Here is a 22,623-nt window from a genome sequence, read left to right as displayed (position 1 = left end):
CCGCCCCCAACCTCGCCAACGCCGGGTCAATCCCACGAACTGGCGATGCCGAAGCCTGGCACCGGTGAAGTTATCAGTGAAGCGCGAACGGTCGACCTTCTCCCATCACGTGCCCAGACGCCGGCTGCAGGACGCTTCCGGGGGTCGCGCAGCCGACGGGCGGGAGGGCGGGCGCTGGAGCCCGCAGCAGCACCGCGAGGCCGGAGCGCGGGCCGGGCCGGGTGGGGCGGGGAAGGGGCGGGGGCGGCGGCGGCGAGGCCGGGAGCGTGCGCGCGCACCTCACACTCCGCCGCTCGGGGACGCCCACTCGCGAGTCGGGGCCGGAGGCAGGCCCGAGCCATCCGCCCCACCCCCGCACGCCGGCTCCCCTCAGGAGTGTGCCCAACGGGTGTCGGCAGTCGGCTGCTCTGCGCCCTCCCGGCCTAGGGAGCCACGGGACGAGGACCGGGCCGCAGCCCCGCACCGCGTGGACGCGCTGCCTCTCCCGCAGCCGTCGCCGCCACCACCAGAGCGAGCGGCTGCGAGCGACCGGAGGTTGCGCCGCGGGGGCCCCCACGGCGGCCAGGCAGTCCCCCACGGCGGCCAGGGAGGAAGGAGACGCAGCTGACCTCTGCCCGCCCAAGGCGCGACTGCTCTCGCGAGCCCAGGGCCGCCGCCACCCCCGGGCTGAGCGAGGAATGAGCAGGCGCCTGCCCCGGGTTTTCGGACAGGGGGGCCGCGGCTTTGCTTCTTCCCACGCCGCGGGGTCGCGGAGGCTCGGTCGCCGCGGCCGGGCACGGCGGGGCCAGAAGCGGCCTCGCTCTGGGAGCCGGCGCCTGGGTTAACTTAACCCGCTGCCGAGAGGAGGAGGAGGAGCCGAGCGGGGGCGGCCGCAGCGCCTCCCCTCCCCCCGCTCACGCCGGGGCTTCTCAGTGGCCGCGGAGGAGGAAGTTCCGCTCCCTGACAGACCCGAGCGGTAGCGACAGCGGCCGCGGCGGCCGCGGCTGGGAGGGCGCAGGTATTTTGGACGCGGATGCCCTTCGCGCCAGCCGTCGAGGGAGCAGCGTCGGAGCCCGGGGACAGCGTCGGGAGGCGCGGGCGTCCGAGCCCTCCTTCCTGCTTTTCGCCCAGCGCGGCTGCTTCGGTTTCCCGGCGAGGCGGGTGACCCTCCTCCCGGTTGACTGACTTCCGAGAAGCCCCTTGTTTTTCCACCACTGAGGTTCAGAGATTCTGCAATCGAAGCATCCGAGGAGCTCAAGTGAACCTTCTACAGCTCCTTGGATCACGTCAGGCTCCCTTTTGGGGCGGGAAACCACGTTGGAGCATCTCCCAGAGGTTCAGGAATGGAAGAACCCACCTTGCATCCTCAGTGCGGTGTTGCTTGTCTGATCTACCCTTAGGAATGGAGAGGAGACTTGTAATCACCCGGTGAGGTACTGAGAGCCAGATGGCAAAGAAAGTATCACAGGACTTAAACTAATGATCGTTTGGGGGCCACACTCATTTCTGCATGTAATTGGATGAGCGTGAAAGAGGTGCCCTGTTGAAACGCACAGCAGTCCTTTAAGAGGAGGAAAATTGAGTTTCCCCATTTTTGCCAGGATTCTGAAGACTGTTCAATGTATCGTACATTTGATGTAAGATGAGAACTTTATAAAATATTCTGCCCAAGAGCGTAAACGATGACTACCCCAGCGCTGCTACCCCTCTCTGGACGAAGGATACCACCTCTGAACCTGGGGCCGCCTTCCTTCCCGCATCACAGGGCTACCTTGAGACTTTCTGAGAAGTTTATCCTCCTCCTTATTCTAAGTGCCTTCATCACCCTGTGTTTTGGGGCATTCTTCTTCCTTCCAGACTCTTCAAAACACAAACGTTTTGATCTGGGTTTGGAAGATGTGTTAATTCCTCATGTAGATGCCGGCAAAGGGGCTAAAAACCCTGGAGTCTTCCTGATCCATGGACCAGATGAACATAGACACAGGTTTGTTTATTTCAGAAGTTCTGGTATTAACATTTGGCAGAGCAAGGTATGGTTTATTGCATCAAATCTGTCATTTTTTTGGCAGTAAAATGTAACTTTCCCTGAGTCGTGAGAGTTGTATTTTTACACAACTAGTTAAATAGAATCATAAACTGGAAGGACACCTAGAGCCCCATCCAAAGTCCAGCTCCTTCCTTTTATGTAGGAGGAGTGTTTGTGCTCAGGGTTGTTGTGTCTGATGTGAACAATTGGGAATGGAGGTATGAAGACTTAACCTGAAGAAATAGTGACATACGCTGCGCCTTCATTTATTAAGAATGTGTTGCATTCAATTATTGTGCCACCCTGTGAAATAGATCCATGGAATCCTGACATCTTCTCTGGGTTTGTTCTCTCCCAAACGGCTCTCATCTCTGGCTGGTAGTTAAAGCTTAGTAGTGAATCTTAGCTTTTTAGAAAGACAAACACAGGCACAATAGATGTGTTTTGGTACTCTGTGGAATCAGTTAAGTTAAAGAGATCACTGAATCTTAAGTCACTCACTTTGTGACTCTTGTAGACAAGGTTTGGTTATGTTTTAAAATTTAATTTTTTTTTTTCCCTAAATGTGAAAGATGGAGTGTATCGAATAACTGTTAGAATTTGCTTGATTAAAGGGTTCACATTCTTTAAAATCAGTAAATCCGAAGTGAGCTCTTGGGAGAATATGGGCAAATTAGTATAAAATGGGAGCTCTAGTTACAGTCTCTTTAAATCATTTATGTAATTTGTATCAAAAGAATCTGGGCAAGTAGTTTGCTTTCTTCAAACCTGCAGTATATATATATTTTTAACCTGCTAAACCTTTCTCCTTTTTTCTCTATTTCTTAAAATAATTTTTGAGCATGTAAAAAAATCATATGTTTTAGTTCTGTTCTCAACTGATGCTGTAAGTTTTCATCATGCACGAGGTTTTTGAAAAAGCTTGTGTTCAAATGTTATCCTAAGTTAAATACTTTAGAAAAATGCACTGTTGTAATGAGAGCTGGTTTTTCCTTTTTCTCAGTCTAGTTAATTTGTTCTTTGCTTGCTGTTTCTTTGACTTTGGGCTGAACCTTATGGAGTAATTACTTCTAAAATTGTTTCATATCATTCGTCTGTAACCAAATTAATTTGAAATTTTTGCCATCATTTTCAACTTCTGTACTCTTTTCATTTGTTTCTTTTATTTTGCCCTTTGCTCTTTGTGACTTCAAGAAAAATCTGATATAATCTGTGAAATAACGTTGCTGAAAAATTAACACTGAAAGTACTGTTTTCCTTGAAAACCTTATTTCCCATGTTATTTATAATGATAAGTATTTTTTTTATAAAAAGATGTTAAGACTGACTTCAGAGCTCTTTGAAGTCATGAATTAACTTTATTTAACTCTTATAAGTTGTCTGTCATATACTTAACAATTTACTTTATATTTTGTGTGGTCTAAAGGTTAAAAAATATGGCACTTTCTAGTTTAAAAACATTCACATAGAAAAATTCTTTGTTAAGTGGAATTTAAATTTCAAATTTGAATGAAAATACAGATATGTCCATTTTTTTCACATTTAAAAAAATCTGCTTAAATCTCTTAAAACAAGAATTCTAAAATTTATATAGCCCTTGAATACATATGCTTCTGTTTCGCTGTACAAGACTGTTGGATACTGTTGGATCCCGGAGTTTGGAGTGAGAGATTGGTCATTGAGTTTTCTTAACAAGGGATGGTGAGTGAGCCAAATTCTGGGTTTTGGGTAGTAAGAGTCTGGATACATGTGAGAACTTACTCAAATCTATTTGGTTCCTGAGTTTTGGAAGGCAAGAATTCAGATAGAGTTCAGGTATTGAGGGATCCCTGTATTAACTTTGTGTATATTTTATGTGGTTATGTCAGTTTATTTTTTTTAAACATCTTCATTGGAGTATAATTGTTTTACAATGGTGTGTTAGTTTCTGCTGTATAAAAAAGTGAATCAGCTATACATATACGTAGAACCCCATATCTCCTCCCTCTTGCGTCTCCCTCCCTCCCTCCCTATCCCACCCCTCTAGGTGGACATGAAGCACCAAGCTGATCTCCCTGTGCTATGTGGCTGCTTCCCACTAGCTATCTGTTTTACATTTGGTAGTGTATATATGTCCATGCCACTCTTTCACTTCGTCCCAGCTTACCTTTCTCCCTCCCATGTCCTCAAGTCCATTCTCTATGTCTGCGTCTTTATTCCTGTACTGCTCCTAGGTTCTTCTGAACCATTTTTTTTTTTTAGATGCTATATATATGTGTTAGCATACAGTATTTGTTTTTCTTTTTCTGATTCACTTCACTCTGTACGACAGTCTCTAGGTCCATCCATCTTACTACAAATAACTCAGCTTCGTTTCTTTTTATGGCTGAGTAATATTCCATTGTACGTATGTGCCACATCTTCTTTATCCATTCATCTGTCGATGGACACTTAGGTTGCTTCCATGTCCTGGCTATTGTAAATAGAGCTGCAATGAACACTGTGGTACATGACTCTTTGAATTATGGTTTTCTCAGGGTATACACCCAGTAGTGGGATTGCTGGGTCGTATGGTAGTTCTATTTTTAGTTTTTTAAGGAACCTCCATACTGTTTTCCATAGTGGCTGTATCAATTTACATTCCCACCAACAGTGCAAGAGGGTTCTCTTTTCTCCACATCATCTCCAGCATTTACTGTTTGTAGATTTTTTGATGATGGCCATTCTGACCGGTGTGAGGTGATACCTTACTGTAGTTTTGATTTGCATTTCTCTAATGATTAGTGATACATCCTTCTCTAATGATTAGTTAAACATCCTTTCATGTGTTTGTTGGCAATCTGTATGTCTTCTTTGGAGAAATGTCTGTTTAGGTCTTCTGCCACTTTTGGATTGGGTTGTTTGTTTTTTCATATTGAGCTGCATGAACTGCTTGTATATTTTGGAGATGAATCCTTTGTCAGTTGCTTCGTTTGCAAATATTTCCTCCCATTCTGAGGTTGTCTTTTGGTCTTGTTTATGGTTTCCTTGGCTGTGCAAAAGCTTTGAAGTTTCATTAGGTCCCATTTGTTTATTTTTGTTTTTATTTCCGTTTCTCCAGGAGGTGGGTCAAAAAGGATCTTGCTGTGATTTATGTCAAAGAGTGTTCTTTCTATGTTTTCCTCTAAGAGTTTTATAGTGTATGGCCTTACATTTAGGTCATTAATCCATTATGAGTTTATTTTTATGTATGGTGTTCGGGAGTTTTCTAACTTCATTCTTTTACATGTTAGCTGTCTAGTTTTCCCAGCACCACTTATCGAAGAGGCCGTCTTTTCTCCATTGTATATTCTTGCCTCCTTTATCAAAGATAAGGTGACCACAGGTGCGTGGGTTTATCTCTGGGCTTTCTATCCTGTTCCATTGATCTATATTTCTGTTTTTGTGCCAGGACCATACTGTCTTGATTACTGTAGCTTTGTAGTACAGTTTGAAGTTGGGGAGCCTGATTCCACCAGCTCTGTTTTACTTTCTCAAGATTGCTTTGGCTATTCGGGGTCTTTTGTGTTTCTATACAAATTGTGAAATTTTTTTGTTCTACTTCTGTGAAAAATGCCATTGGTAGTTTGATAGGGATTGCATTGAATGTGTAGATTGCTTTGGGTAGTATAGTCATTTTCACAATGTTGAGTCTTCCAATACAAGAACATGGTATATCTCTCCATCTGTTTGTATCATCTTTAATTTCTTTCATCAGTGTCTTATAGTTTTCTGCATACAGGTCTTTTGTCTCCTTAGGTAGGTTTATTCCTAGGTATTTTATTCTTTTTGTTGCAATGGTAAATGGGAGTATTTCCTTAATTTCTCTTTCAAATTTTTCATCATTAGTGTATAGGAATGCAAGAAATTTCTGTGCATTAATTTTATATCCTGCTACATTACCAAATTTATTGATTAGCTCTAGTAGTTTTCTGGTAGCATCTTTAGGATTCTCTATAGTATCATGTCATCTGCAAACTGTGACAGTTTTACTTCTTTTCCAAATTGGATTCCTTTTATATGTTTTTCTTCTCTGATTGCTTTGGCTAAAACTTCCAAGACTGTGTTGAATAATAGTGGTGAGCATGGGCAACCTTGTCTTGTTCCTGATCTTATTGGAAATGGTTTCAGTTTTTCACCATTGAGAATGATGTTGGCTGTGGGATTGTCGTATATGGCCTTTATTATGTTGAGGTAAGTTCCCTCTATACCTACTTTCTGGAGGGTTTTTATCATAAGTGGGTGTTGAATTTTGTCAGAAGCTTTTTCTGCATTTATTGAGATGGTCATTTGGTTTTTCTTCTTCAGTTTGTTAATATGGTTTATCACATTGATTGATTTGCATGTATTGAAGAATCCTTGCATTCCTGGATGATGATCATGGTGTATGATCCTTTTAATGTGCTGTTGGATTCTGTTTGCTAGTGTTTTGTTGAGGATTTTTGCATCTATGTTCATCAGTGATGTTGGCCTGTAGTTTTTTCTTTTTTTGTGACATCTTTGTCTGGTTTTGATATCAGGGTGATGGTGGCCTCGTAGAATGAGTTTGGGAGTGTTTCTCCCTCTGCTGTATTTTGGAAGAGTTGAGAAGGATGGGTGTTAGCTCTTCTCTAAATGTTTGATAAAGTTTGCCTGTGAATCCATCTGGTCCTGGGCTTTTGTTCGTTGGAAGATTTTTAATCACAGTTTCAATTGCAGTGCTTGTGATTGGTCTGTTTATATTTTCTGTTTCTTCCTGGTTCAGTCTCAGAAGGTTGTGCTTTTCTAAGAATTTGTCAATTTCTTCCAGGTTGTCCATTTTATTCACATATAGTTGCTTGCAGTAATCTCTCATGATCCTTTATATTTCTGTGGTGTCAGTTGTTACTTCTCCTTTTTCATTTCTAATTTTATTGATTTGAGTCTTCTCATTTTTTTCCTTGATGATTCTGGCTAATGGTTTATCAATTTTGTTTATCTTCTCAAAGAACCAGCTTTTAGTTTTATTCATCTTTGCTGTCGTTTCCTTCATTTCCTTTTCATTTATTTCTGATCTGATCTTTATGATTTCTTTCCTTCTGCTAACTTTGAGGTTTTTTTGTTCTTCTTTCTCTAATTGCTTTAGGTGTAAGGTTAGGTTATCTGAGATGTTTCTTGTTTCTTGAGGTAGGATTGTATTGCTATAAACTTCCTTCTTAGAACTGCTTTTGCTGCATCCCATAGGTTTTGGGTCGTCATGTTTTCATTGTCATTTGTTTCTAGGTATTTTTTTATTTCCTCTTAGATTTCTTTGGTGATCTCTTGGTTATTTAGTAGTGTATTGTTTAACCTCCCTGTGTTTGTATTTTTTACAGATTTTTTCTTGTAATTGATATCTAGTGTCATAGGACTGTGGTCAGAAAAGATACTTCATACAATTTCAATTTTCTTAAATTTACCAAGGCTTGATTTGTGTCCCAAGGTATGATCTATCCTGGGGAATGTTCCATGAGCACTTGAGAAAAATGTGTGTTCTGTTGTTTTTGGCTGGAATGTCCTATAAATATCAATTAAGTCCATTTTGTTTAATGTATCATTTAAAGCTTGTGTTTCTTATTTATTTTCATTTTGGATGATCTGCCCATTGGTGAAAATGGGGTGTTAAAGTTCCCTACTATGATTGTGTTACTGTCGATTTCCCCTTTTATGGCTGTTAGCATTTGCCTTATGTATTGAGGTGCTCCTATGTTGGGTGCATAAATATTTACAATTGTTGTATCTTCTTCTTGGATTGATCCCTTGATCATTATGTAGTGTCTTTTTTTGTCTCTTGTAATTGTTTTTATTTTAAAGTCTATTTTGTCAGATATGAGAATTGCTACGCCAGCTTTCTTTTTGTTTCCATTTGCATGGAATATCTTTTCCCATACCCTCACTTTCAGTCTGCATGTGTCCCTAGGTCTGAAGTGGCTCTCTTGTAGACAGCATATATATGGGTCTTGTTTTTGTATGCATTCAGCCAGTCTGTGTATTTTGGTGGGAGCATTTAATCCATTTACATTTAAGGTAGTTATCAATATGTATGTTCCTATTACCATTTTCTTAATTGGTTTGGGTTTGTTATTGCAGGTCTTTTCCTCCTCTTGTGTTTCCTGCCTAGAGAAGTTCCTTTAGCATTTGTTGTAAAGCTGGTTTGGTGGTGCTGAATTCTGTTAGCTTTCGCTTGTCTGTAAAGGTTTTAGTTTCTCCATCAAATCTGAATGAGATCCTTGCTGGGTAGAGTAATCTTGGTTGTAGGTTTTTTCCCTTTCATCCCTTTAAATATATCCTGCCACTCCCTTCTGGCTTGCGGAGTTTCTCCTGAAAGATCAGCTGTTAACCTTATGGGGATTCCCTTGTATGTTATTTGTTGCTTTTCCCTTGCTGCTTTTAATATGTTTTCTTTGAATTTAGTTTTTGATAGTTTGATTAATATGTGTCTTGACGTGTTTCTCCTTGGATTTATCCTGTATGGGACTCTCTGCGCTTCCTGGACTTGATTGACTATTTCCCTTCCCATTTTACGGATGTTTTCAACTACAAACTCTTCAAATATTTTCTCAGTTCTTTTCTTTTTCTCTTCTTTTTCTGAGACCCTATAATTCGTATGTTGGTGCGTGTAATGTTGTCCCAGAGGTCTCTGAGACTGTCCTTAGTTCTTTTCATTCTGTTTTTTTCATTCTGCTCTGTGGTAGTTATTTCCACTATTTTACCTTCCAGATCACTTATCCTTTCTTCTGCCTCAGTTATTCTCGATTGATTTCTATTTTTTATTTATTTATTTATTTTTTTGCTGTACGCGGGCCTCTCACTGTTGCGGCCCCTCCCGTTGCGGAGCACAGGCCCTGGACGCGCATGCTTAGCGGCTCGTGGGCCCAGCCGCTCCGCGGCATGTGGGATCTTCCCGGACTGGGGCATGAACCCGTGTCCCCTGCATTGGCAGGCGGACTCTCAACCTCTGCGCCACCAGGGAAGCCCTCAATTGATTTCTTCTAGAGAATTTTTAGTTTCATTCATTGTGCTGTTCATCATTGTTTGTGTGCTCTTTAGTTCTTCTAGGTCCTTGTTAAACGTTTCTTGTATTTTCTCTGTTCTATTTCCAAGATTTTGGATCATCTTTACTATCATTACTCTGAATTCTTTTTCAGGTAGACTGCCTGTTTCTTCTTCATTTGTTTGGTCTGTTGGGTTTTTACCTTGCTCTTTTCATCCGCTGCATATTTCTGTGTCTTTTCCTTTTGCTTAACTTACTGTGTTTGGGGTGTCCTTTTTTCAGGCAGCAGGTTCGTAGTTCCCGTTGTTTTTGCTGTCTGCCCCCAGTGGGTAAGGTTGGTTCAGTGGGTTGTGTAGGCTTCCTGGTGGAGGGGACTGGTGCCTGTGTTCTGGTGGATGAGGCTGGATCTTGTCTTTGTGGTGGGCAGGACCACGTCCAGTGGTGTGTTTTGGGGTGTCTGTGAACTTACTACGGTTTTAGGCAGCGTCTGTGCTAATGGGTGGGATTGTGTTCCTGTCTTGCTAATTGTTTGGCATAGGGGGTCCAGCATTGTAGCTTGCTGGTCGTTGAGTAGAGCTGTGTCAGCATTGAGATAGAGATCTCTGGTAGAGGTTTCGCCATTTGATACTCTGTGGGGCTGGGAGGTCTCTGGTGGACCGGTGTCCTGAACTTGGGTCTCCCACCTCAGAGGCTCAGGCCTGACACCTGGCCGGAGCAGCAAGACCCTGTCAGCCACACAGCTCAGAAGAAAGGGGAGGGAAAAAATTAAATTAAAAAAAATTAATAAAGTTATTAAAATAAAAAATATTGTTTAAAATAAAACAGTAATAAAAAAAAGAAGAGAGCAACCAAAGCAAAAAATGAAACCACCAATGTTAGCAAGCACTAAAAACTGTACTAAAAAAAAGAAAAAATAATAAAGGAGAGAGTCCTAGAACACATGGTAAAAGCAAAGCTATACAGACAGAATCACACGAAGAAGCATACACATACACATTCACAAAAAGAGATAAAGGATAAAAATATATATAAAAAAGAAAAAGAGAGCAACCAAATCAATAAACAAATCTACCAATGATAATAAGCTCTAAGTACTAAACTAAGATAAACGTAAAGCCAGAAACAAATTAGTTGCCAAAAGCAAACCCGAAGTCTACAGTTGCTCCCAAAGTCCACCTTCTCTTCTCAATTTGGGTTGATTCGTTGTCTATTCAGGTATTCCACAGATGCAGGGTACATCAAGTTGATTGTGGAGATTTAATCCGCTGCTCCTGAGGCTGCTGGGAGAAATTTCCATTTCTCTTCTTTGTTTGCACGGCTCCTGGGGTTCAGCTTTGGATTTGGCCCCACCTCTGCATGTAGTTCACCTGAGGGCGTCTGTTCCCACCCAGACAGGATGGGGTTAAAGTAGCAGCTGATTGGGGGCTCTGGCTCAGTCAGGCGGGGAGGGGGGGGTGGGGGGGGAAGGGGTACAGCTGGCGGCGCCAGAGGCTGGCGTGACCTTGCAACAGCCTGAGGCGTGCCGTGTGTTCTCCCGGGGAAGTTGTCCCTGCATCACGGGACCCTGGCAGTGGCGGGCTGCACAGGCTCCCCGGAGGGGATGTGTGGATAGTGACCTGTGCCTGTACACAGGCTTCTTGGTGGCTGCAGCAGCAGCGTTAGTGTTTCATGCCTGTCTCTGGGGTCCGCGCTGATAGTTGTGGCTCGCGCCTGTCTCTGGAACTCGTTTAGGCGGTGCTCTGAATCCCCTCTCCTCGCGCATCCCAAAACGATGGTTTCTTGCTTCTTAGGCAGGTCCGGACTTTTTCCCGGACTCCGTCCAGGCTAGCTGTGGTGCACTAGCCCTCTTCAGGCTGTGTTCACAACGCCAACCCCAGTCCTCTCCCTGGGACCTGACCTCCGAATCCCGAGCCTCAGCCCCCAGCCCTCACCCGCCCCAGCGGGTGAGCAGACAAGCCTCTCAGGCTGGTGAGCCCTGGTTGGCATTGATCCTGTGTGCGGGAATCTCTCCGCTTTGCTCTCTGCACCCCTGTTGCTGCACTCTTCTCCGTGGTTCTGAAGGCCCCCCCCTCCCCCGCCCACCTCCCGTCTTTGCTAGTGAAGGGGCTTCCTAGTGTGTGGAAACTTTCTCCTTCACAGCTGCCTCCCAGAGGTGCAGGTCCCTATTCTTTTGCCTCTGTTTTTCCTTTTTTCTTTTGCCCTATCCAGGTACGTGGGGAGTTTCTTGCCTTTTGGGAGTTCTGAGGTCTTTTTCCAGCACTCAGTAGGTGTTCTATAGGAGTTGTTCCACATGTAGATGTATTTTTGATATATTTGTGGGGAGGAACGTGATCTTCAAGTCTTACTTCTCCGCCATCTTGAAGGTCCCCCCCCTCAGTTTATTTTTATATCGATTATCACCGTATCTGAAAACACAGTCTGTAGTTATAAGAACTCTTCTAATTTGATCAATGAAATACATTTCAAATTAGAGATCATTCCAATAATAAGACTACAATGTAAAAACATTAATATATAAACATTAACATATTTAAAAATAATTCGGAAAGATAGCATTTTAACAGATATAGTTGGTACTAAGATCATGCTTATTTTGGATGTGGGTCAAAGAACCATCTTTCTTAATTTGGAAAATAAAACTTGATGATTTAATTTTATATGTGTGGAGAGGAGTGCAGGTTAGTGGGATGAGGAACCTTACTTTAACGGAGAAGTAATGAAAAATAAATCATGGCCATTATTTCTTACTTACAGTATTTAACAGATACTTGTTGAATTGGCTTTTCTTAATTAGTGTAGTTAGGTGCTTAAGCTTCGGAGTCAGACTGCGTGGTTTCGTACCCTAGTTTGTCACTGATTAGATGTGTGATATTGAGCAAATTTTTAAACTCTATGCATAAGTTGCTTCCTTTGGATGATAGTGGCATCACTTTATAGATTGTTATATTGAATGAGATAGTACACGTGAAGTGCTCAACATAGCTCTTAGCATTTAGTAAATGCTCAATAAATATGAGTAGTTATTATCATTAATTATAGTTTTAATTGAATATTTTAATTTTGAGTCTACTTACTTTAAAATATTGTACATGTTCCTGAAAAGTTGGGTAGAGATTAATTAATATTTTAAAAGTACACCAGACCCTTATTGTCTAAAGGAATATTTTATAACCAAACTGTTTAGCAACAAATGTGTATTGCATGTCTGCTGTGTATCAGGCCCAATTTTTATGGAGCTTCGCATCTTGGGGGAGGGGTGAGAGGGGATGACAGGCATTAAATAAACAAATTTATTTTTTAGGTGTGATGAGTGTTATGAAGGTGTACCCAGTGTTATCAGAGTACATAATGATGTGTTTTAGCCTGTGGAGTGGGGGTCGCGGGGACAGGCAGTGGGAGTAGGGAAGGCTTCTTGAGGAAACAACTGCTGAGAAGCTTACAAGTAGGAGATTGCTAGGTCAGGTAGAGTTGTGGGAAAAAAAGTGGTCAAAGCAGAGGACACAACATGTGTGAGAGCCCTAAGTAGTACTGTTGTTGAACCCAAGTTATGTGCCTGATGCGCAGTGAGGCCAAACAAACCAAAACGTCAGAGTTTGGAGTGGAGAAAGGTTTATTGCAGGGGCCAATCAAGGAGAATCGTGACTCATGCTCAAAAGACCCGAGCTCCCTAAAGATTTTGGGGGAAGAGTTTTTATAGGCAAAATTTCAGGGGAGAGCTGCAGGGTGTGTGACCTACTTCTGACTGGTTGGTGGTGAGGTAACAGCGTGGTATTCTAGGAATTTCAATCATCAGCCTTCTGGTTCCAACTAGTCAGAGGTCCACATGCTTGTGCTCAGCCTGAAAATACCACCCTCCACCTGGATGGGGGCCCTAGTTTCTGTAGAAGAACTCAGAGATATGTATGAGATTGTTATGCACAGCCCTGAGGAAGAACTGGGCCCCTGCCCCTTCACTGCACTATCGTTTCTTTCTGCTGTTCCCTCATTCCCCTAATTAGTAACTGAATCTGCCCTGTGGAACTTAGGAAAGGTCTTGGAGGTGGAAAGCCTTTTTCCTACAAACAAGAAACCAGAAGCAGAAAGGGTTTTGTGCCCTGGAGGCCCCCACGGGGTCCTGCTCGGTTTCAGTATCATTGAGGATCTGAGAAATATTCAGATTCAGTATGGCTGGTATAGAGATTAGTGGGGTGCGGTTAGGTGAAGAGACTAGATGACAGGTCAGATTTGGCCTCCTTATTGATTGGAAAGTTTGGATGAGTTGCCAGCATTGATATATCAGGAGAATTTCACACAAAAGTCTGGATTTCTGGCTTCTCTTGAAAAATGAGAGGATATAACAACATCCAAGTCTGTATTTTCAGATGGCAACGCTCAGCTGGATCCAGGCAGCTGCTACTCCCTCTAGTGGGGCATGGACTCTTCATTTTATGCCACTCAATTAAGTGGCCCGATAAGTAAATTTAATGAATCAATGTTTAACCTGGTTGTTGTTGAGTTTGGAATCCCTAGGCAGGATCCTGGAGAGTTTTTAGTCAAGTATTTTGATCTTTATGTTAAGTACTATGGGAAGTCATTGAAGAGTTTTCATTAAAGCAAGGGAATGTCATAATCATTTAATATTTTTTAAAAATTTAAATAATTACTTTGGTTGCAGTGTAAACAGTGGATTGGAGAGGAACAGGAGGAAATGTAGTGCAATCAGTTAAGAGAGCCTAGGTCACAGAGGATACTGGCTTAGACCAGAGTGATGAAAGTGGAGAAGGAGAGAAATTAGTGGAGAAAAGTAGTTGATTCAAGAGATGTTAAACTATTAAGTTTCACAGAAGTTGGTGGTTGATTGAATATGGGGGCTGAGGTAGGAGGAGGAGGTAGTCCGGGATAACTCCCAGTTTCTGGCTGACATGATTATGGATTACTAAGAAATATACACTGTATTTTTTAAAAAAATATTTATTTTATTTATTTATTTACCTTATTTTTTTTGGCTGCGTTTCTTAGTTGCAGCACATGGGATCTTTTTGTTGAGGCACGTGGGATCTTTTCGTTATGGCTCGCGGTCTGCTCGGGTTTCTCTCTAGTTGTGACATGTGGGTTTTCTCTCACTAGTTACGACGCGCAGGCTCCAGAGTGTGGGCTCTGTAGTTTGCGGCATGTGGGCTGTCTCGTTGAGGCGCGCGAGCCAACAGTTGTAGCACACAGGCTTAGTTGCCCCATGGCATGTGGGATCTTAGTTCCCCAACCAGGGCTCGAACCCATGTCCCCTGCATTGGCAGGCGGATTGTTTACCACTGGACCATCAGGAAAGTCCCAGAAATATCCGCTATATTTAAATAATACTTTAATTTATGTAATTGTTACTACATGAATTTGAGATAAAGTATTTTCATGAGAAAACCTGTATGTTTCCTTCTGTTAAGTGGTTCATAAATAATCCAGAGTTTTCAAACAATATATATCTTCCAGATGATGACATAAAATGTATAGTTTGATGTTCATGACAGTCATGTTTATTAGCATCTGTGATTTTGAAGTAACCAAAACAGGTATTGGTTATAGTATACATGAATATTGTTATAAATATACAATGATACACATAAAGTATCATGTTCATAATTTGTGTACATAATAGACTTATCTAATAAGAATTTTATTTTTTTCTTCCTGAAACAGGCCTGATAGTAACCCTTTATTCACAATAGTTTTATACATATATATATAAAATACATGCATACAATATATTGTCAGCGTGTTATTTACATTTTCTTATTTCTGTGCTTACATTTAGTTTTCATTTATTACATTCATTTTATTTAAACCTTTCTAATTTGTAAAATGTAACTATTATACAAAAATACATAAAAGAATAATCCACACTATAATAGATAGTATTTATATATAAATACTCATGCAACCACCTCCCAGATTGAGAAAACAAACATTGTCAGCACCCCAAAAGCCTCCAGATCATCACTTCCCAAACCAACCCTCCTCAGTATTTCCTGACCCCATTTGTGTGTTTGACTTTTATGGTAATTACAACCATGTGTTTCCCTACCGTTTTACCACTAGGTAAACATCACTAAACAATATAGTTAAGATTTTCCTGTTTTAACTTTTACATAAGTATATAAATGATGTATGTACTGTGTCTTGCCTTTTTTTGTGTGAAGGGGCTCAATATTATCTTGCTAAGATTCCATCATGTTGAAGTTTGTGGTGGTAGTTTATTTTCATCACTATGTAGCATTCTATTATATGAAAATATTACAGTTTACTTAATTCAATCTCTTATTAATGGCCATTTGTGTTATTTTAAGTTGAGGATAATATAAACAATGTTTGTTTTATAATAAGAATTTCATTAATTTTCACTTCGAAATTGACATTTGTTTTATATATTGGCATTATGTAAATGGGCTTTGTGGTTTTGTTTTGTTTTTAAAATATTTAGTTGAACTGCCAATAAGTTTCTTCCTCCAGTCAGGATTTTGCAAGTATGAATTGAATACTTGCGGGTTGGGTGTATGTTAACTTCTGATAGTTTCCTCAGACGTAAAGAGCAAAGGCTTTGGAGTTAGAAGGACTTAAAGTTGCATCTTGGTTCTACTAACTAGCTGTGTGACATTTTACTAGACATAATCACTCTAAACCTGTGCTGGATATATGGTAGTCACTAATGTCATATGGCTTTTGAACTTGACACCAGATTGTAGCATGCTTTGGTGAGAGTTTCTCAAGTTTTTCATGTCATGATTTGTATTTTTTGCTTGATTCATTTTTGCTTTCTGTTGCAAGAGTAGAGATTTTGTATCTCACTATTGTGATTTTAGCTTTCTTATCATCTTTCCTCATTTCATCTCTCTTCCATGCCTCCCCCACCCCCACCCCCACCCTCATCCTGTTCTTTACTCAGGGCTTACTGCTCCTGTTTTAGGGAGGTCACACATTTTATCCTCTAAGTCTGTGGGGCTTTCCTTTGTTCTACTTGCATATTGATCTACTTGCATATTGAGTGAATACCCTTTTCAACTCCATAGTTGGAGTACAAATTGATTTGTATAGCTCTCAGTCTGTTTTCCTCTGTTCTAATATCTTTAAGTCGTTTCAACTGTGGCGCTAGATTTCACAATTCCAAGTACAATTGGCATCATGGACAACTACTGAGATTCTTCTTGTTCTGCTTCATACCACTTAGAATACAGTTTTTCATTCTACTTCCCCCATCCTCCAGGAGTTGTTCTCTGACATAGCCTAGCTAATTAAATAATAAGGAAAGAATTGGGAAGAGACTGTGGGGAAAGGAAAGTTGGACAGTGCTCTGACTATATAAAGGTTTCTGTCCCATTTTATCATTGGGTCTCTGAGATAAGTTACAGTTGGGGTTGTGTAGTAGTTTGGATATTTTTTGTTTCATGAGTTAAATATGGTTATAAGTTACTGAAGAATTCTTCCAGATTCTGACATGATGGCTCTTATTTCTTTGATAGTCTGAGTTTTTATTATTTTCTGCATGTTTCATAAGTATTAATAGTAATTTGGTAGAAGCTGTGTTTTGGGTCTGCTCATCAGATGAAATTTTGTATACCCTTATTTAAAGTCTAATTTTGATCCTAAGCAAAGTGATAGTGACTTTGCTTTTATTAGTTCAGCATTATAAAATCACTGTTATAAAATCAGTATGTTTTTCATTCTTCTCAGAAATGAATAAAGTATTAGTATGGTGTGGTTAAATTGCAGAATGCCAAGGTATGTCCTGATTTTCATGTTGGTCAGGAAGTGTTGGACATTGCAGGAGATGACATACTGTTCAGTGCCCCAGAAGTTGAATGCTAATAGGTAAACATTATTTATTGGATGAAGTTAAATGTTTTAAGGAAATAAAATTTGTTCAAACATATTGATAGTTTATTTGCTTTAAAGCTATAATAGCCTTTCCAAAATTTCTCTTGGGTTTCATAGCAAGTGTTCTAGGGCTGTGAAATGTTTATTTTTATTTATTAATATTTCTTTTGATTTTTCTTCTTATTAAAGTATGAAACATACAATCTCAGAATATTCCTTCTATATTACTAACGTAGACTTATGTAGATTATGAAGCCTCTGTAATATGTAGTCTAAGATTAGGTTTCATTTTTTAATCATCATTTAGTGTTATAAATCTGTGCTTGAATTACCTTGACTTGCTTTTAATCTTATTTAATAATAGTGTTCTTTGATCTACAGCAGTCTTGTTAATATTAATTTACCCATTAACAGCTGAGATTGCCCACATCCACAGATAGATTTATTCCTTACTTTCCCTGCCTTTACGTAATCTTTTTCCCATGTACTTTTATCTTTCTCATGTATTGTCTGTGACTGCATATTTATAATCATCTGCTTACTTATCTGTTGTTCCCAGTAGAACATGGGCTCTTTGAGGACAAATGACTGTTCTTTTAATTATTTTTGTATTTCCAATGCTTGAGGTACATTTGACCCTTAATGAAAGTATATATTTTTTTATTTTAAATTGAAGTATAGTTATTTATAGTGTTGTGTTAGTTTCTGGTATCCAGCAAAGTGATTCAGTTATATATACATATGTTCTTCATCTAATTTTCTGTTGTGGTTTATTGCAGGATATTGAATATAGGTCCCTGTGTTATACAGTAGGACTGTGTTGCTTATCTATTTTACATATAGTAGTTTGTATCTGCTAATCTCAAACTCCTTATTTACCCCTCCCTCACCCCCTTTCCACTTTGGTAACCATGTTTATTTTCTATGTCTGTGAATATGTCTCTGTTTCGTAAATAAGTTCATTTGTGTTGTATTTTAGGTTCCACATATAAGTGGCATCATACGATATTTGTCTTTCTCTTTCTGACTTTATTTGGTATGATAATCTCTAGGTTCATCCATGTTGCTGCAAATGGCATTATTTCACTATTTTTATGGTTGAGTAAATACTCCATTGTGTAAATATACCACACCTTCTTTATCCATTCATCTTTTGATGGACATTTATGTTGTTTCCATGTCTTGGCTATTGTAAATAGTGCTGCCATGAGTATGGGGGTGCATGTATCTTTTCAAATTAGAGTTTTGTCTGGGTCTATTGCCAGGAGTGGGATTGCTGAATCATATGGCAGCTCTGTTTTTAAGCTCTATTTTTAAGGAACCTCCATACTGTTTTTCATAGTGGCTGCACCAATTTATATTCCCACCAGCAGGGTAGGAGGGTTCCGTTTTCTCCACACCCTTTCCAGCCTTTGTTATTTGTAGACCTTTTAATGATGGCCATTCTGACCAGTATGAGGTGGTACCTCATTGTAGTTTTGATTTACATTTCTCTAATAATTAGTGATATTGAGCATTTTTTCATATGCCTGTTGGCCATTTGTATGTCTTCTTTGGAGAAGTGTCTGTTTAGGTAATCTACCCATTTTTTGATTGGGTTCTTTGTTTTTTTTTTACTGAGTTGTATGAGCTGTTTGTATATTTTGGAAATTAAGCCCTTGTCAGTCGCATCATATGCAGATATTTTCTCCTAGTCCGTACGTTGTCTTTTGTTTTGTTGGAGGTTTCCTTGGTTGTGCAAAAGCTTATAAGTTTGATTGGGTCCCATTTGTTTATTTTTGTTTTTATTTCTGTTCCTTGGGAGACTGCCTTAAGAAAACATTGGTACGATTTATGTCAGAGAATGTTTTGCCTGTGTTCTCTTGTAGGAGTTTTATGGAGTCATGTTTTATATTTGTCTTTAAGCCATTTTGAGTTTATTTTTGTGTATGGTGTGAGGGTGTGTTCTAACATTGATTGGCATGCGGCTGTCCAGCTTTCCCAACACTACTTGCTGAAGAGGCTGTCTTCTCCATTGTATATTCTTGCCTCCTTTGTTGCAAATTAATTGACCGTAGGTGTGTGGGTTTATTTCTGGGCTTTCTATTCTGTACCATTGATCCATATGTCTGTTTTTGTGCCAATACCATGTTGTTTTGTTTTGTTTTTCCTTTTTGACCATGCTGCATGGCTTGTGTATTTCCCCAACCAGGAATTGAACCTGGGCCCTGGCAGTGAAAGCATCAAGTCCTAACCGCTGGACCACCAGGGAATTCCCAATACCATGCTATTTTGATTGCTGTAGCTTTGTAGTATTGTCTGAAGTTTGGGAGGGTTATGCCTCCAGCTTTGTTATTTTTCCTGCAGGATTGCTTTGGCAATTCTGGGTCTTTTATGGTTCCATATAGATTTTAGAATTATTTGTTCTAGTTCTGTGAAAAATATCATGGGTAATTTGACAGGGATCATATTAACTCTGTAGATTGCTTTAGGTAGTATGGCCATTTTAACAGTATTAATTCTTCTAATCCAAAAGCATGGGGTATTTTTCCATTTCTTTGAATCATCTTCAGTCTCCTTTATCAATGTTTTATAGTTCTCAGCATGTAAGTCTCTCATCTCCTTGGTCAGGTTTATTCCTAAGTATTTTTTTTTTGATGCGATTTTAAAAGGGATTGGATTTTTAACTTTCCCTTTATGATATTTCATTGTGAGCATAAATGCAACCAATTTCTGTATGTTAATCTTGTATCCTGCTCCCTTGCTGAATTTGTTTATCAGTTCTAGTAGATTTTTGTGGAGTCTTTAGGATTTTCTATATATAGTAGCATGTCATCTGCATATAATGTCAATTTTATCTCTTCTCTTCCAATTTGGATACCCTTTATTTCTTTTTACTGTCTGATTGCTGTGGCTAGGATTTCTAATACTATGTTGAATATAAGTGGTGAACACGGGCATTCTTGTCTTATTCTGGATTTTAGCAGGAAGACTTTCAGCTTTTCACCATTGAGTATTATGTTAACTGTAGGTTTGTCATAAATAGCTTTTATTATGTTGAGATATGTTCCCTCTCTACTCACTTTGGTAAGAGCTTTTATCATGATTGGATGTTGAATTTTATTAAATGCTTTTTCTGTGTGTATTGAGATGATCATGTGATTTTTGTCTTTTCTTTTGTTGATGTGGTGTATCACATTGATTGATTTGCATATGTTGAACCATCCGTGTGAGTCTGGGATGAATCCAGCTTGATTGTGGTGTATGATCTTTCTCATGTCTTGTTGGATTTGGTTTGCTAATATTTTGTGGAGAATTTTTGCATCTCTATTCATCAGAGATATTGGCCTTTAGTTTTCTTTTTTTGTATTGTCTTTGTCTGGTTTAGGTATCAGCGTGATGGTGGCTTCATAGAATGACTTTGGGAGTGTTCCCTCCTCTTCAGTCTTTTGGAAGAGTTTAAGAAGGATCAGTATAAGTTCTTCTTTGTATGTTTGGTAGAATTCCCCATTGAAGCCATCTGGAAAAGTGTATATCTTGAATAAACGATGTCCATGGCAAGGTGACAAATTCCGCAAGAGAAGATATAAACAAAATGCTAGGAGGGATTGAGAGATAAGATGTAGGACGAATGATGTCTTAAAGTGTGAAGGATACAGTCTTTAATAAAGGCTCTTTATTAAAAATAATTTTAAAAACTCAGGAATTATTCATATTTGCCCTTTCTAGAAAAAACTTTTTCATACACATGTATCTAAGGTATTTTACATGTCCTCACATTGAATTTTTCCTTCTTTAGGGAAAAAAATAACAGTAGAGAGTATGTGATGAGTGTTTTCACATGTTTAACCTTTAGTCTTTACATCAGACCTGTAAGTTAGGTATTACTAATCTTATTTTTACAAATATGAACACTTTAAAATCTAGATCATGCCATAGTTGGAAAGTGGGCACCACAGAAGCTAAGCATCTACTTAAAATCTGTAGTATGTGGTAAACATTAATTTAATTGATTAACTGGGCAAATGTTATGTTTACATATTGTTTGAAGGTTATAAAAATATTTAACTTACGGTTTAGGCTGACTACATATTCTTGGCTAGGAAAATGTTTGCTACTTTCTTTTTCCATAATTGTGCAAATTCTGTCAGAAAACTTTGTTTTGATTGTCACTAAATTTTTGCTGGAGTTTTTTCCCTTTTAGAACATGGTTGTAATGAAGCATGGATGGAGATTTATTTACAGATTGGCTTTTAGGATTTATTATAAAGCAACATCCACTTTAAAAGGCATTGATTCCAATGATTTATCTTGGAATTTTATGTAGTCCAGAAGGAAGGCATCATTGTATATTTAAAAGGGCATTGGGCTCAGTGTTAAGAGATAGGGGCTCTAGTTTCAGTGTTGTCCTTACTTGCTGGATGCATTTCATCAAGCTATTCAACTTCCTTTGTGCCTTATTTATGAAATGAAGGAATTGAATGAACCTTTAAAGATTCCTTCCAGCTCATGCATATGAAATACCAGTAATTTTATGAAGTGGGGACTGAAGAATGTGTAGTACTTTAGTTCAAGGCATTACAGATACTTTGAAAATAAAGTACATACTAAATAGGAATTAGTGTCATTTCTATATATAAAAATTAAGATTAAAAAATCATTTATAAATCATCATTTATAAATGACTAATTTATTTATATCATTGATTATTTATATAATGAAATGTGTACCAATTTAAAGAGTGTAAATGACTGAAATGCTGTTTTTATACATTCTTATTTCTCAAGTTTAAAAGTATAACTTACTAGACATATTTTATACCAGCCTGAAAGTAATAGGTATATTTACAAAAGTATTTCCAGGTGTCATTTTTGAGCTCAGTTAACAATTACATCTCTCATATAAAACTTTAGGATAGATTCTATGGAAAAACAAGAGTGCTTGAGTAATTCAGGCCTCAGACCCTGTGAAGGCTCTTATTACCCTGATGCCAAATTTTCTTTAAGATTATAATTTCCTAACCTCAGTATTGAAAGATGCCATTGAAAGTGTCTGTTCTTTTGTTCTCCATATCTTAATAAGAGCTTTAGAGATAAGTTATATAAATAGTTTTTAAAAAAAGGATGTGAAGTAATCTGGAGACTACAGAGAACAATGTGTGTATTGTTTTTCCTTTTACATTTTTGACGTTTACATATTTATAATATCAACCTCTGTTACTTGTGTAGATCTCTTGGTCTCTCCTTAGTGATATCACATTCACTTATTAAGCAAGTGTTTTTGAGTATGATGTACCAAGCATTATACTAAGTATTGGGGTTATTGGAGAATATTACAGAGGATTAATTTTCAGTTGGACACTACTGAGAAAGTTAAACCTTAGATTCAGATCTTAACATTGTCTTAAAGCATATAGTATTATCTTTGGAGTCAGATTCTGAGGGTCTTAGAGATGTCTTTTCACCTAGGTGAGGCTCAAGTATATACATTTAGTTCTTTGGTATTTTTTGAGAGTTCAGATAAGTTGTTACCTTACCTTTCTTCCTTTCTTTTTTTCCTAATATGCATTTATGTCATTAATTTATGCATTTCTGACGTATGGACAGGGTTATCAGGAAGTGAGATGCAATGTTCTGAAGCTTTCTTTAATAAGGAGCTAGACCCTGGCATCTAAAAGATGATGCCAATCATTGTGCTAAGTTGAGATTTGGTACAATTATATGTATTTGTGTATCTAAAACTATTTATGTTTAGCTCTATAGGGTTATATTGTAAGTTTATTTATAAAATTACATGTGTGTACATGACT

General features: G+C 39.2%; 1 protein-coding gene across 2 annotated transcripts in view; it reads left to right on the top strand.

Annotated features, from left to right (window-relative positions):
* The first annotated feature begins 577 nt into the window (after positions 1 to 577).
* Positions 578 to 22,623, top strand: part of MAN1A2 (mannosidase alpha class 1A member 2) — a 171,240-nt gene continuing 149,194 nt past the window's right edge. For both annotated transcript variants that reach the window (XM_030869200.3, XM_030869199.2), the window contains exon 1: positions 578 to 1,963. In XM_030869200.3, coding sequence (XP_030725060.1) covers positions 1,662 to 1,963 — 302 coding nt within the window. In that variant the 5' untranslated portion in view covers positions 578 to 1,661. The remainder of the gene's footprint in view (positions 1,964 to 22,623) is intronic.

The sequence above is a fragment of the Globicephala melas genome, chromosome 1 (genome assembly GCF_963455315.2).
Source record: "Globicephala melas chromosome 1, mGloMel1.2, whole genome shotgun sequence".
In the NCBI taxonomy this organism is placed as follows: domain Eukaryota; kingdom Metazoa; phylum Chordata; class Mammalia; order Artiodactyla; family Delphinidae; genus Globicephala; species Globicephala melas.
Note: the sequence above shows the minus strand (reverse complement) of the source record. Positions and strands in the feature narration are given on the sequence as shown.